Below are 16,808 nucleotides of genomic sequence, written 5' to 3' on the forward strand. Positions count from 1 at the left end.
GACCAAGGTTTTAATATTGTCATGTCACCATGCGGAAGTATAACCAGAACAACACATACAGTAGTACACAAATAAAGATAAGCAAACCCACCGCTTGCTTTGTACATACACAACAGAAGCCCAGATACATAGAGGGGAGACCAAGACACTCTGGGAGAGAGATAAAATTACTGCTCTGTTAGGTTCACTGGGATCTCTGCCATCTTCAAAATTGTTGCTGAGTCTGAAAGCTCCTGCAGGAGGCAAGATTGAGACTGGCACTGGTCGCCTGGTGGGCAGCTGGAAGGAAGAGGGTATCTAACCTGGAAGTGCTAGCTAAGTGCAGGTTTCTAAAATGGAGTTTCTCAAGATGGCCACCTCAAATGCGCAACGTCTGAGAGGGTGGGGCAGAATTGAAGCAGACATCAGTTACCTTTCCCTCCCTCTCTGACACTGTACATACAGGTGGCCACCATCATCATTAAAATTCATTCATTTCTCATGATTCTTCGTTCTCCCTTCTCCCCTAACATCACCCCTCCCACTTAGCTGCTCACCAAAAAGAAAAGGTTTGTGGAAAAAGGTCTTTTTTTTACAAATGGATTCTCCTAAACAATGAGGAGTTGTAGAATTATCAATTTTCCTCCCTTTAGCCCCTTTCTCTTTCCAAATTCCTGTAGACTGCAAGTTCCTTGAGGGCAGGGATCATGTCTACTTAGTCTATTGTACTCTCCCAAGCACTTAGCACAGGGCTCTGCACATAGGCTATCAATAAATGTCATTGATTGACTGATTCCCTCAGAGGTTGCTGGTGGCTTGAGGGGTGGAAAAGACTTAATAATTGTAGTCATTTGTTAGCACTTACTCTGTGCCAAACACTGTGCTAAGTGCCGGCATAGATACAAGATAATCAGGTCAGACTCAAACCCTGTCCCACATGGGGCTCACAGTCTAAGGGGGAGGACAGGCATTGAATTCCCATTTTGCAGATGAGGAAACAAGCATAGAGACCTTGCCCAAGGTCACACAACAGGCAAGGGGGCCAGGATTGGAATTAGGACCCAGGTCCTCTAACACCCAGGACCCTTGCTTTTTCTGGAGGGGAGTAAACAGGAAGAGAGACACTGGCTGAGCCCCATATGGTGGACAATATGGGATTTGAATGCAGAAAAAGTACATTGGGGGTGGCGGGGAGAACACACAAGATGGAGTGAAAACTGCACTGAGGGAGTGGAAGGAACAATATATTGGTCCTTTCGTCCAGAAGTCTGGAGGATTGGGAGGTTGGCCCTCTTGAGGGAAAGCAGCAGGGGAAACATATCTTGTTGGTGACATTGAGGAAAGGGAAGGAGCAGGCCAGAAAGGTTGAGGATAAAGGGGGATTTGCTCAAGATGGAGTAGGGGTTGCATAGGCTACAAAAGAACTGTAGTTGTGTGGTGGGGAGGTATGGGATAGGAGGAGGACTATGTCTTGGGGATGGGAGGTTTGAGGGGGGCAATGGGAGTGGAGTACTGGCACATAGTGAAGGGAGGGAGGAAGAGTGCATGGAGCAAAGGGAAGAAGGAAAACCGTCAGTTCCAGGGTGTTCCCTTAGTAATAATAATGATGGCATTTGTTAATCAATCAATCAATCAATCAATCGTATTTATTGAGCGCTTACTATGTGCAGAGCACTGTACTAAGCGCTTGGGAAGTACAAATTGGCATCACATAGAGACAGTCCCTACCCGATAGTGGGCTCACAGTCTAAAAGGGGGAGACAGAGAACAGAACCAAACATACCAACAAAATAAAATAAGTAGGATGGAAATGTACAAGTAAAATAAATAAATAAATAAATAAACAGAGTAATAAATATGTACAACCATATATACATATATACAGGTGCTGTGGGGAGGGGAAGGCGGTAAGGCGGGGGGATGGAGAGGGGGACGAGGGGGAGAGGAAAGAAGGGGCTCAATCTGGGAAGGCCTCCTGGAGGAGGTGAGCTCTCAGGAGGGCCTTGTTAAGTGCTTACTGTGTGCAAAGCACTGTTCTAAGCGCTGGAGCACTGTTCTAAGCGCTGGACTATGGAGAAGCTCTGTCAACTGAGAAGCAGTGTGGCTTAGTGGATACAGCATGGGCCTGGAAGTCAGAAGGACATGGGTTCTAATCCCAACTCTGCCACATGTCTGCTGTATGACCTTGGGCAAGTCACTTCACTGGGTCTCAGTTGCCTCATTTGTAAAATGGGGATGAAGAGTGTGAGTCCCATGTGGGACAGGGACTGGGGCCAACTTGATTAACTTGTATCTACCTTGGCACTTAGAACAGTGCTTGGCACATAGTAAGTGCTTAACAAATACTATTTTTTAATTATTATTAACTGCCACATTCGTCACAACATTCTAAATATTATTAGAGTGGCTTCTTCTCCTCCTGCTCTGTTAGGGTAGGGAGGGACTGGTTCATTTGGGGTCTGGGTGGCCAGGAGGGGCAGTGCTGCCAAGGACCGACTGCAATGACGTGTTCTCCCTTAGGGTCTTCTTCCCCTTTTTAGGGAAGGGAGGGGCTGGCTCAGCTGGAGTCTGGATGGACAATAGGATTGACTGATTGATTGGACAGGCAAACGTTATTTTTTACAATGACACATTTATGTTTCACAGCTTGTTCCTTTGTTGAAGGACTTGCGGTTTTCTGACCGGTCTTCCTAATGACACTTTACGGGAAGTGAAGTTGGGTCCATAATAGCTACACAAACTCTCCTTAGTGACTAGGCTCCTTTTGGAGTTTGAACGTAATGCACAAGCAGCAGAGTTGTCTATTGGCTGGACGCTTCTCTAACTGGGAGATTATAGTACACCTCACCCCCAGCAAGACAAGAGTTTGAGTTGTTTTTTTCAGTAGTGGTGAGGGTTTGCCCAGAACCAGTCACACTCTCTGGCCTTGGTCTCCCTGTACTCAACTACACTCATGCAAAGTGGCTAGCAACTTTTACTACTAGCCTATTTAACTCTGCAAATATATTCCCCAATAACTTAATTTTTCTTTCATGTTACATCTAGAGTGCAAGCTCATTGTGGGAAGGGAATGTGTCTACTTATTGTTGTACTGTACTCTCCCTGGTGCTTAGTACAGTGCTCTGCACACAGTAAGTGCTCAATAAATATGACTGAATGAATGAGTTTTAAGTTGGTTAACATGAAATGCTTCAAAACATTTCAGTGTTCTTCCCTTTTCCAACTCTTCTCTTTGGACGCAGGGCCCATGCAACCAAAGCTGGTTTTGGAGGCTTACCTTCATGTTCTGTACGGTTTCTGTCCATTCTAGGCTTCCTATATGTGGAACTGCCGTAAGAAGCAGGCTGGTGGCTTTATTTGCGTTTTCTTTCAAAATTTTCATGACTTTATCAACTGAAACCTAAAAATGTGGTCACAAATAAAAACATTAGCAACTCTAATCCTCAACCCTTTCAAGTTGCAGTTTTCTCCTGATGCATGAAGAAGCACTTTAAACAAATGGTCACCAACAACTGAAACAGGAAGATGCCCTTACAGGGCCTCCTACAAGTTAAAGAACCAACTGTTCAGATTTTTGCCTTTATCAAGATAAAGGGATAAAAATGTTCTTTAATGGCATTAGATTATTTTAACGTGTTTGTTTACATTTGCATATACAATTGCTTTGATTTTCTTCATTACAATGGGTATGAACAGGAATGGGAAAAACAACAATAAGCAATGTAAATTTTGGCAGAGTTGAGAGGAAAAGGCAGGAAAGTGGAGAAATGCTATAAATGTTGAACCAATAAAATGTTGAGGAAAAATCCAAATAAGGGATCGTGTAATAGATGCCTTCAGAAGCTGGTTTTGAAACCAATTTAAGTGACTGCATATAAAATACAATTTGTGAGGTTAGAGTATGTGATTTTTTTCACTATATTTGCTGGCCCCAGTTGACTGTACAGCAAGCAAAAATTGAAGCTCATCCAGAAAAATGGGCTTTTTTTGTTCAGAGCATTATGGTGCCACTAAGATTCTTTCTTTAAGCAATTGGTTTTTTTAAACAAGGATAGAGAATTTTAAGGTGGCATACTGTGTCATCTGTCTACTTTAAGCTTTAAAAAAAGAACGTTTGGATAGAATTGTTGGTTTTTGTTAAGCAAAATTACTATGCGTCAGGCACTCTAAGCACTGGGGTAGATTCACCTTAATCATGTTGGACACAGTCCCTGTCCCACATAGGGCTCACTGTCTTAATCCCCATTTTACAGCTGAGGCACAGAAAAGTGAACTGACTTGCCCAAGGTCACGCAGTAGACAAACAACAGAGCCGGGATTAGAACCCAGGTCCTCCCGAGTTCCAGGCTCGAGCTCAATTCACTAGGCCACGCTGCTTCCCTCACAGAGTCTTCAGTGTGAGTACAGCTCCTAGAGTTTCCATAGGATCTATGCTGACCACACAGAGTAAAATGCTTGGATTCTTTTCTTGAGTTTGCTGCTAAGTTAAAATGATCAACAGAGTCCCTCTAGAAGTCTCAGAAAGGCCTGAAAGGAGTAGTGTTTACAATGAGAATCAGGTTATCTAAGAGTTAACAGTGACTACACACTCAAAGTTGCCCTATCAATGAATAGGCTCAAATGGACAATTCCACTCATTCCATAAATCAATCAATCAATCAATCAATCAATCATATTTATTGAGCGCTTACTATGCGCAGAGCACTGTACTAAGCGCTTGGGAAGTACAAATTGGCATCACATAGAGACAGTCCCTACCCAACAGTGGGCTCACAGTCTAAAAGGGGGAGACAGAGAACAGAACCAAACATACCAACAAAATAAAATAAGTAGGATAGAAATGTACAAGTAAAATAAATAAATAAATAAATAGAGTAATAAATATGTACAACCATATATACATATATACAGGTGCTGTGGGGAAGGGAAGGAGGTAAGACGGGGGGATGGAGAGGGGAACGAGGGGGAGAGGAAAGAAGGGGCTCAGTCTGGGAAGGCCTCCTGGAGGAGGTGAGCTATAAATCAATTTATAGCTTGAAAAATACAGTTCAGGCAATCTTGACTGCCCTAAGAAGGTATAGTTGGCCATGTCAGGGCTTGCGGTACCTTGTCCAATTCATTCTCCATCCACAAAGAGGTTAAACAGGATTGCGCACTAGGCTTAGTATTGTTCAATTTACTCTACACCTCTGTGTCAGACACAATGAGGTACCCGGATATAGACTCCTGACTCTCCAGGAAAGTACTTCAACACAACAGGCTATGAACATCACTGAAAGGCCCAGAGACTGCCTTTTAGAAGTTTGCATAATCAGATAACTGTGCTGGAGGCCCACACCCAAGAAAATATAAAGAATATTTTCAAACCCTAAGAAGTCGGTCCGGTGCTAAGGACTGATGATGAGTTTTAAGAGAATTGAGGTGATGCGTCAGTCTGCACTAGGGAAACTCGACACACAACCTAAAGGCCTCTTTCAGCAACATGGAATTAAATACCAACACACAATTCTGTCATCTAGGCAGCACACTGTCAAACAAAGCAGTGGTAGACAAGGAAATAGGAAATCAAAATCAGGAAGACTAGGATCTTTCTTTAGGCAGTCTTTCAGAATGTGTGAGCTATAAGGCACCACATTTTAGAGCTATAGCACTGTCCAACCTTCCCCATAATTGCAAGATCTGGACCCATCACAAGTCTCATCCAAGCCATTGAATAGTTTCACTATATTAATGTCTGCCTCCCCCTCTAGACTGTAAGCTCGCTGTGGGCAGGGAATGTGTCTGTTCATTGTTAGATTGTACTCTCCCAAGCACTTAGTACAGTGCTCTTTACACAGTAAGCACTCAATAAATATGAATGACTGACTGACACTTTGCAAGCCATATTCAATATCAAGGGGTTAGACAGGTCCTCAGACAATGAAGAACTGGAACAAAGTCTTCCATTAGTATCCAGGCAAACAGCAGCTCAACACAATTTAGCTGAGTGAAACATGAGACGAGAATGGGTGACAGTGGGATGCTCATATGCTGTGTGGTGAGCTGAAATACGGCAGCAGGGGAAACCAAAAGGGACAAAAAGGCTTTAAGAATACAGTAAAGTGCAGTCTTGGGCAGTGCTGTATCATGGCCAAAAGTTGGGAGACAACTGTAGCAGATAGGCCCGCTTGGTGCCCTGTCAATCAAGAACTCTTGAGAGAACAGCTGTTCTGAGAAGCCGCTTGGCCAAGTAGAAAGCACACAGGATTGGGAATCAGGAGACCTGTGTTCTCACCACAGCTCTGCCACCTGACTGCTGTGTGACCATGGGCAAGTCACAACCTATGAGTCTACTTCCTCTTCTGTAAAATGGGGCTTAAATACCTGTCCTCCCTCATTACCTTGTATCTACCCCAGAGCTTAGTACAGTGCTTGGCACAAAGTGCTTAAACACCACCACAATGATTATTATTACTATTATCATTAACCAATGCGGGGGGGAGATACCGTCTTGGAATAGAAAGGACAACTCCGAGAAGCAGCGTGGCCTAGTGGGTAGAGCCCGGGCCTGGGAGTCAGAAGAACCTGGGTTCTAATCAGTTCTGCCACTCGTCTGCTGTATGACCTTGGGCAAGTCACTTGTCTGTGCCTCAGTTACCTCATCTGTCAAATGGGGATTAAGACTGTGAGCCCCATCAATCAAAAATCAATGGTATTTATTGAGCACTTACTATGTGAGGAGCACTGTTCTAAGTGCTTGGGAGAGCACAATATAACAGAATTAGCAGATATAATCCCTGCCCGTAACGAGCTTACATGTCGAACATGGACTGTGTCCATACCAATTAACGTGTATCTATCCCAGCGCTTAGTACAGTGCCTGGCCCATAGTGCTAACAAATACCACCCCCCCACCCTCCCCACAAAAAATCTGTGTTGTAATTTCCTCTGCAATTTGTTCAGATGTGGATGGTATGTTCTCACTAGAAAAGGACTTCCTAGAGATTGACTGCTACCCAACTCAAATCTAGCTCAAAGGACATGCCCGATGACCCATATCTTGCTACATGGATAGGATGCTACTATTTGTTGCAACACAACCAAAATGAAGGACAGCTCTCCCTCTCCCTCAGTGTTTACAGAGATCCTGTTACCAAAACACCTTTACCATTCTTTGGAGCTCTGGACAGAGCCTCTTCACTAGTGAGAAGTACTGACATCAGAGTAGAACACTGAGGAAATCCTGGTCCTACAATCTGGCATGAATGGCTTCCCCATAAATACTATTCAAATTCCAAATCCTGATCCAAGATCAAATTCCAAAAACAACAGAAAAAGGCTGTTTTGCTTTAAAACAGTTAAACGGCTTTTCTGACCTAACCTCTGGGGCGGCATAGGAGATGCGGAGCAGATGTGGGTTCGCTGAGGGTTTTTTTACGCAAGGGTAGCTTTCCTTTTGTAAAAACGAAAAGTAGCCAAGCAAGTTACAGATAGACTGTCTATTTTTTATTAAAGAGACTTGGCCCCTTCACTAAACTGAAGTTCTTTGGATCCAAAATGTCTCTTAAGATTCTGAATACTTGTCACTGAAAATACTGAAAAGCATTCAAAGTGAATATCTAGAAATTGGCCTCTCCTTTGCATCCCTGATCAGGCCAGAATTTCCAAGAAACAGATTTTCTCTGCTAAATGAAGATAACACAAATGTCACAAAGACCTAATACTGGCCTATCTTTTAGTTGGCGTGAATCCCCACTTTTATTTAGCTCACACAACATTACTCTCAAGAGGAGGCAGGCTAATCTTTCTCAATGCTTCTAGGTGAATAAATAATTTATAACACTTAAAATAGCAATGGAATCTTGAAAGGGAAAAGAGGTTCCACCCACCGCCTCCTCATGCTCCTTCCAGCAGTCATAGTCTGTTGCCATAGCAATACTCGCATAGCAAATGCCAGCTTCTTTTGCTAGAACAACCTCAGGAACCGTGGTCATGTTGATAACATCTGCCCCCCAGTTGCGGAACATCAAACTTTCTGCCCGAGAACTGAAACGTGGCCCCTCAATGGTCACCATTGTTCCTTTCGGGTGGCACCTGAGCCCAAGTTTCTTGGCAATCTCTATGAGAACCTTTAAAAAAAAAAAGCACATAAGACAGATGTTTCTTAATGATATATGTAAGCCAAGATACATCATCAACCCAACGGGGCGAGTGAACAATGAGCACAGGAAGTAATGGCTGGAAAGCAGCTTAGTTTGGCTAGTCACTGTTACATCATGTAACCACACACACCTCCTCACTCTGCTCTCAGGGATGAAGGTAGCCGAAATTCAGTGCTAGCAGTCATGTGATTGAAACATCAAGGTGCAACATGGAAAGTATAGCTATTACCTGTAAAAATAGAACTTTCCCTTTCCTAAAATGCATTTTGTAATTAACAGAAAGCAATAAAATGGACCATTTCCCACTCTTCTCCTTCCTTTAAACCACGGTAGTTAGTAATCACGGAAGGTTGGGGAAGCCATGGGCCACAGAATTTAAGAATTTATTGAATTCTGCAAACTTCCCACTAAAATCTGAAGTACCAAGTAGTATTGGATTCAACTTCCAACATCAATCTTGCTGCTATACAGCCCTTAAGCCCTGCTTTAGTATTTAAAATATAGTTTTGAAAGCTGATTTATCCACTCTTTATCCAAAACCAATTTTCTTGTGTGAGTGAAGACCTAATTAAGTCTGAAAGAACATGTACTGCTAGAGAGCCCAAAATGCAGCATAATATAGCAAAGAAAAGTGTTTACTGAATAAGTTTTCATGAAAGAAAACAAAGTCAAAAGAGTAATCTTACAACAAACTTTGGGGCCATGGTGAAAGTATAGGGCCCAAATCCGTGTAGGGCACCTGGAATTACATGGAGACACACATTAGTATCCTACAGAGATCTAAGAGCAATGTGCAGTGGTTTCCATCAGACTTAAGTATTCAGCTCCAAAACGTCACATGACGGCATCCCTGTCACGAAGCACTTACACCAAATCTCCACAAGCTTCGATCTCCGTGCTAAATAAACAAATGTGTTGTTAGCTTGGCAAAGGGAGATGGATCTTGTCTTTTCTCCAACACACCTCCGCCTAAGTTTATTTATAAAGGCCTGAAGGTGAAAATAAGTAGAAGAGGCTGGCTTTCCAAGTTGTAGCCACAAACACACAAAATAAACACCACGTGCTGTTTGAAACTTTTGATCTAATATCTCCTGGAATTCTCTTTGGTGTCTAAAGGGAAAGAACATTCTGGCAGACAAATGTTCAGCTTATTTTGGTCACATGGGAGGTAGCTTCTAACAGTAATTGACATGACATCTACAACCACGGCATGCCAGAGTAACTCAGCCTTGCAGATTGGTGGACAGCAAAACAAAAACAGAAACCTGAAAAACTTGCAATGGCTCCAATCACATTCATCATTGGTATATTAAGGTGGTATTAGGGCCTGCCTGAAGAAGTATATTGGAGATTCTCTTCCAAAGCCAATTGCATGGACTCATTCCCAAGAGGTAAAAGAATCACAGTTCATTAGATCCACGCCTGATTTTCCTTTAGACTCTGGCCCAAATGAATATGTATGGCTGATAAGGCTACTGCCTCCTGGGTAACCATTAAAACACAAAGATTCTGCCAAAGGGCAAAATTTAGAATGTCATTTAACTACCTTATTTCCAAATTAGCATTACTTTATAAGCTAGACAATTTACCCGTGGATGGTTTGAGGTCCGTGAATAGTTCTGCCAGAATTTGGGTTTCATAACACTACCCCTAAGATGTAGAGAAAGGTGGTTGACAACTTCTGATCATTTTCCTTTTCTGTAATTACTTCCTTCTTCTGGTTCTGGCTGCCATTTTAGTCACTGGGAGTTAGAGTAGTTCATGTGCCGTTGAGTTTTACCAGATCTAATTTGCAGACCTTTTATGGAGCTTTCATGGCTTCCTGAATTATATCAGCAACAACCATGGTTGCTTGCAGTATACAAAGCCTCAAATTTCCCCATACCAATTCAAGTTCCATGTCAGGAGAGGGAGAGGGGCACATGCTGCTGAACTGATCTAGGGCTAGAAGCCACTCTGCTCAAGACCGGAAGGTTTTCCTCCTATATGGACCTGGAAATCAGTAAGTGCATTCTGTTTCCTCCTATCTTTATTCTAGCTCCTGGTAGTAGTGTGGCACACTGAGCTCCAAGGGTTAGGCTACTCTGAATCAAGTTTGTTTTACGATTACTCTTTTGACTTTGTTTTCTTTCATGAAAACTTATTCAGTAAACACTTTGCTATATTATGCTGCATTTTGGGCTCTCTAGCAGTACATGTTCTTTCAGACTTAATTAGGTCTTCACTCACACAAGAAAATTGGTTTTGGATAAAGAGTGGATAAATCAGCTTTCAAAACTATATTTTAAATACTAAAGCAGGGCTTAAGGGCTGAATAGCAGCAAGATTGATGTTGGAAGTTAAATCCAATACTACTTGGTACTCCTCAAAAATCTCCAGTGGCTCCTCAAAAATCTCCAGTGGCTACCAATCAATCTGTGCATCAGGCAGAAACTCCTCACCCTCGGCTTCAAGGCTCTCCATCACCTCGCCCCCTTCTACCTCACCTCCCTTCTCTCCTTCTACAGCCCACCCCGCACCCTCCACTCCTCTACCGCTAATCTCCTCACCGTGCCTCGTTCTCGCCTGTCCCGCCATCGACCCCCGGCCCACGTCATCCCCCGGGCCTGGAATGCCCTCCCTCTGCCCATCCGCCAAGCTAGCTCTCTTCCTCCCTTCAAGGCCCTACTGAGAGCTCACCTCCTCCAGGAGGCCTTCCCAGACTGAGCCCCTTTCTTCCTCTCCCCCTCGTCCCCCTCTCCATCCCCCCCATCTTACCTCCTTCCCTTCCCCACAGCACCTGTATATATGTATATATGTTTGTACATATTTATTACTCTATTTAACTTGTACATATCTATTCTATTTATTTTATTTTGTTAGTATGTTTGGTTTTGTTCTCTGTCTCCCCCTTTTAGACTGTGAGCCCACTGTTGGGTAGGGACTGTCTCTATATGTTGTCAACTTGTACTTCCCAAGCGCTTAGTACAGTGCTCTGCACACAGTAAGCGCTCAATAAATACGATTGATTACGGTTTACTTCAGAGAAGATGTACTTACCTCTCTAGTTTTGGGGCAAAATGGTTCTGCCATTGGAATATGGCACACTCCTCCAGAACAGGAATGGCACCCATCGTAGAAAGTTTGATCCCTCTTAGTAGTCCTGCAAAAATAAAGTGAGAGGGAAAAATGCAGCCTTTTCTTTCATTCAGTAGTACTAATCCAATCATATTTACTGAGACTTTACTCTGTGCACTGCACTAAGCGCCTGGGAGAGTTCAGCAGAACAATAAACACACGTGTTCCCTGCCCACAATGAGCTTTCAGTCTACCCCACGGCTGACTGACCAATTTGTGGATTAGCCAGGCAGCCTGTATCTCTTCCTTAATGCTAACCCTCGGATAGCTACTCCACTAGGGAGAGGGAAGAGAAAAATTTAAATCTGTTTTTCTCGTTAAGAGGAGCGCTGGTAAATGTTCAGTGGAGAAGAGTCAGAAATTACAGGAAAAGTGAAGTTTCTGAAATTTCTATGAACTGATTTTATTTCCTACTGTCTCCCTCCGTATTACCAGATGTGCATATGAAATGTTGTGCAGTCAGATAATATCAGTAGGTTCAAAATCAGGGTTGGATAAATCCATGGACAAGCAGTCAGTAAAAGTAGGTATTAGTAGCAGCAGCATTTATTGAGCACTTGGGAAGAACAGAATAACATGTTCCCTGCCTATGAGGAGTTAACACTCTAACTGGGAGACAAACATAAAAATGTTTACCACACTATCAAAATAAATTGAGTGCAGTTGGTTTGAGGGGATGATATGTCTCAGGGTGGTGGGAAATTAATTTTTTGGAGGATGTGTTTGAGGAGGGAATTGTGGGGAGAACTGTGTTCTATCTGATGTGTGTGTGGGGGGGAGGGACGTGTGGGGAGGGGAGTGCTAAGCCAAAGAGACGGGCTGAGTGAAGAGTGAGTGAAGAGACAGAGGCAGGAGAATCGACAGTAAAGGACAGTGAGTTGGGGAATAGCAGGGGAAGAGAGCAGACAGGTAAGATGGGGTCAGATTGTGGAAAGCCTTGAAGCCAAATGTGGAGTTATGGTTTGAGGCAAAAAGAAACTGGAAGATAGTGGAGGGTTTTGAGGAGGGGAGAGACATAGGCTGAACAAAGCTTCAGGAAGCTGATCCATGCAGCAGTGTGTTGCATAGATAGAAGAGGAGAAGAGGACGGAAACTAGAAGACAAGCAAGGGGGCTAATGCAATACCCTAGCTGGGACAAGAGCAGAGCCTATGCCTGGAGGGTAGCAGTTTGAGTGAAGAGGAAGGGAGATGTGAAGGAAAAATCGACTGGAAAAACTGAATTTGGCAGTTGACCAAACGTAAGAGTTGAATGATAACAATGACATCAACGTTGTGAGTCTCTGGGGTGGAAAGACGGTGGTGTAATCATCTAAGATGGGTAAATTAGGAGTGTGGGTTTAGAAGAAAAGTCTGAGGAGCCAGGAGGAAATGGAGATGTCCTAGAGGCAAGAGGAGATGCGGCACTGCAGGTCAGATGAGAGGTCAGGACTAGAAAGATAGTTATGGGAATCACGTGCCCAGAAGAAGTAGATGAAGCCACGTGAGCAGATGAACTTCCTGACAGAGTGGGTGTAAAACTTAAAGAGTAGAGGACCCAGGACAGAGTATGGAGGATGCCCACAGGAAGAGGAGGCGAACCAGGACAGTACTGTGTCAGCAAAACTGAGGCCTGATGGTGTTTCAAGGGAGTTGTTCACCATTACAAAAGCAGCAAAGAGACTGAGGGTCAGGATGGAGTGCAGACAGCTTTTTGGACTCAGCAAGATCATTGGAGACCTTGGAGAGAGAGTAGTTTTGTTGGAGTGACGGGTCAAAAGCCAGACTGCAGAGGGTTGATATGAGAGTTGGTGGAGAGGAAATTAAGGCAGTGAGTGCCTGACCAATGATCCCCCCAGAATGGCGAGAGGACACCTAGGGTGTACTGCTGCATTTTCATGGTCATGGTGTGCAAGAGATTCTCTCTCAGTGACACTCATACCCTTGGATTCAGTCTCACTATTATTGGCAATGTCATCTCTGAGCCAAAGGACAACTCTACTATCTATAAAAAAAAAAAAAAGTTAGGGTTGTAGAGGTGAAAAGTTAAGAATGTTAGATGGCACATCCTTCTCCAATAGGAACAATGTCAAGGAGGGCAACCATTACAATAGTTACTCTGCATTTTGTTGCCACTGCTGAAGGTGGAATGCTGAGTTGGCTAGACCACTGTTTGACCCAGTAAAGGCATTTACGTTTTTGTGTTACAAAGAGTTGACTGGCAATTTTCAAAGCTGAACAGTAAGCACTCAAAAATAAACAATCTCCAGTTTCACAGGCACTGTTGTAGTAAAGATTTACTCAGACATATCATTCCATTTTTCAGTTACCAGTGTTAGCTCACTTCAGTTAACTAACTTTGCTCTGATAAGCCTTACTAAAAATCTGTTTTATTCAAATCTATTACATCTTGTTATTGTTAAATTTGTCAGCAAACCAGGAAATTGAAATTTTTGACTTTTATTTTAAAAAGGAAAAAAGCAGTTAGAATACTGCAAGATATATCATGCCAATTGGTCTCCTGCTCTCCAGGGGAAAAGAAAGTGGGGTTTTTTTGGTTTGTTTTTAAGAGAAGTAAGTTTTCCTGGACAAAGAATAATAAAAAAGAATGTACAGCTTGTCACAATGTAGAATTTTCTTCCAGAAATAAATCTTAAGGGCCTTTTTTTCAATTCATCATGCACAAGAAGAGTGACTCAAACCTAGTTCAACAGTGCCAAATGTGAAATAAACCAACTGATTTTTTAAAAAGAAACAACAACTCCTTTAACCTGCCTGCTGCTTGAGCTGTTTGATTTATAGGAAGTGTTGGAGCAAGTTTGGATTTGCTGGCTGATAAACCAGGCCCATCCCCCTTAAAAAAAAAAATCCAACAACAACCAAATATAACCATTTTAAAAGGCATGTCTATGAACAGGCACCTGATTATTCCACTGCAGAATGGATTCAGACCACACAGAGACCCTTTTCTGAGCTCCCAAGGTCAGGCTCAAGCTGTTACTAGGCTGCCTGGATCTGATAGACAGCAGCTACAAAGGAAGTGAATATTAAGGATATGACATAGAAGGCTAAAGGAAATAGCTGTTCTCTTAGGACTACACAGCCAAACTTAGCTGGGTTCTATATTTGAAAGCATACAAGACACTGGCAGAATGGCTTTAAACTGTCAGTCTCAGAACACTTCATAGGTCATGAACAAGTCAAAACACACAAAGATTCAAATTCAGCCAGCAATGTAAAATTGGTTTCCAAGGGGCATTGCAATGCTGACAGGCCAGAAAGATGGCATGTGGAAATTCACTATTCTATTAGTAATTAACATAATGCACAGAGATATTAAACTTGATTTTACAAAAACGTTCAAATATTTCAATGCTTATATTTTGAACAGAGTCCTCAGACTTAAGGCATAATTGGTTCCTGAAAATTGCATCAAGTCGAAATGTTTAAATCAGAACTAATTTTCTCATAGGAAGAATGCTAGGTACTGGGGATTGGTTCCTGAACCAAGGTCCAATACCTTACTTCTACCAAAATTATACAAAGAAGCAGGGTGGCCTAGTGGAAAGAGCACGGGCCAGGGAATCAGAGGATCTGGGTTCTTACTATTCCCAGTTTTGCCAATTGCTTGCTGTGTGACCTTGGGCAAATCACTTAACTTCGCTGTGCCTCAGTAACCTCATCTGTAAAATGGAGATTAAATACTTCTCCCTCTAACTTAGACTGTGAGCCCCATGGGGGACAGAGACTAGGCCCCACCTGATAAACTTGTATCTCCCCCAGCACTTAGAACAGTGCGTGACACTAAGTGCTTAAATACCATAAAATAATATACGGGTCAGTTATACAGTAACACAATATTCATTCATAAAACATTTAATAACCTTTAGTGATAAAATCTATATAAAATATAAATGTATTTATAAATGCACTTAGTGTAAATCACAATCGATAAAAATCATAAAAAGATAAAAAACACAGTTTAATACTGCAGTGTGCATTCCCCTAACTACAAAGGGCAAAAAAAATGTAAAACTTTTTTTTTTGCAAAAAATGGGCTCATGGATGAGTTGAATTGGGTGAGATTTCCTCTCTCAACTTTCCCTTCTCCCCGCAAAACAACCCTATAGCCACCCAGTATTTATAGATTTATACCCATCCTCAAAATATTTCATTACAGCCCAGTCCACACACTTCGCTCCTCTAGCACCAGCTTACTCGCTAAGCCCTGATCTCTTCTATCACACCATCAACCCCTTTCCCACATCCTCAAATTCCCTGCCCCTCCATATACACCAGAACACCACAGTCTCCACCTTCAAAGCCTAATTAAGGTCACATCTCCTCCAAGAGGCCTTCCCAAATTAAGCCGTTTTCCCCGACTCCCTCTCCCTACTTCGTCAATGCACTTGGATCCCTACCTTCCAGCCACTTGTTTTCATCCCACCTAAGCCCACAGCACACTCACACAGATCCGTAATTTATCTACACCAATGTCTATCTCCCCCTCTACACCGTAAATTCGATGTGAGCAGGGAACCTGTGTCCTAGCTCTGGAAATGACTTAGCAAATTTAACTGCCCTGAAAAGTTCATCGAGGTCCTGAGACTACTTCGTGATGACATGGCTGGCTGGGTCAGACCCAAGGGTGCCCTGTCTGATCCATTCCCCATTGCCAATGGAATAATAAAGCAGGGGTGCATCGTGGGCCTGGTTCCATTCAATTCATTCTAGGCCGTGGTGATAGGAGATGCTGCAGGCGCTGGAGACACACTTCCGCACCTCTGGAAAGCTCTTCCAACTCAACAGACTTCGTACCTCAATCAGTCCTAGAAACAGTTATTCAAGAATTACTGCGTGCAGATGACTGCACCCTAGAGGCCTAGATCCAAGAAGACATGCAAATGATTGTAAACCACTCTGCCAAACCAATAAGGCATTAAGGGCTGATAAGTTTAAAGAAAACAGAAGTGATACATCAATCTGCAGCAGGGAAGCTAAGCAGAGGGGAAGGAGACAGAGGATGGTAGAAAGCCAAAGATAGCACTAAGGAGAGTGGGTGCAGACATTAATACAACGAAAGAGGTATGGAGCCCATCACACAGGTAGAGGGGTTAGATTTTAAGGTCAGGCAGACGACCTCTCTGGGCGACTGCTGGGAAGGAAAAGAATGTGGACATGGGAGGAGAATGCTGAGGGAGTAAATCAATCATTTTTACTGAGTGTTTTCTGTGTGCAGACCACTGTACTAAATGCTTGGGAGAGTACAATATATCAGAGTTGGTAGACACGCCGCTCACCCACAACAAGCTTACTGTCTAGAGGACAAGCTTAACTCCTCAGATGGAAAGATTCGCATCTGAGGGTGTCTCTATCAATACCAAATCGGCTCTGGTGATGTCATTAGATGTCTTCCCCTTGCATGGTTTTTAGCCACGGGAACTGGATATATGTGCAAATGGCTTTCTCCTCCACCATTTGAGCCTGCTAGTACCTTTGTAACAGGCTGGTCCCAGGGGTTTGCAGGAAATTTAAAAGCACAATAAACAAAAATTTAAAAAATACTTTATCATTATTATTACTAAATGCTTACT

General features: G+C 43.0%; 1 protein-coding gene across 1 annotated transcript in view; it reads right to left on the reverse strand.

Moving 5' to 3' along the window:
* Positions 1 to 16,808, reverse strand: part of LOC119947969 (methylthioadenosine phosphorylase) — a 56,557-nt gene that overhangs the window by 4,048 nt on the left and 35,701 nt on the right. The window contains exons 5-7 of the mRNA XM_038769690.1: positions 11,160 to 11,262; positions 7,848 to 8,087; positions 3,257 to 3,379 (exon numbers count right to left, since the gene is read on the reverse strand). Coding sequence (XP_038625618.1) covers positions 3,257 to 3,379; positions 7,848 to 8,087; positions 11,160 to 11,262 — 466 coding nt within the window. The remainder of the gene's footprint in view (positions 1 to 3,256; positions 3,380 to 7,847; positions 8,088 to 11,159; positions 11,263 to 16,808) is intronic.

Source organism: Tachyglossus aculeatus, chromosome X4 (genome assembly GCF_015852505.1).
Source record: "Tachyglossus aculeatus isolate mTacAcu1 chromosome X4, mTacAcu1.pri, whole genome shotgun sequence".
NCBI lineage: Eukaryota > Metazoa > Chordata > Mammalia > Monotremata > Tachyglossidae > Tachyglossus > Tachyglossus aculeatus.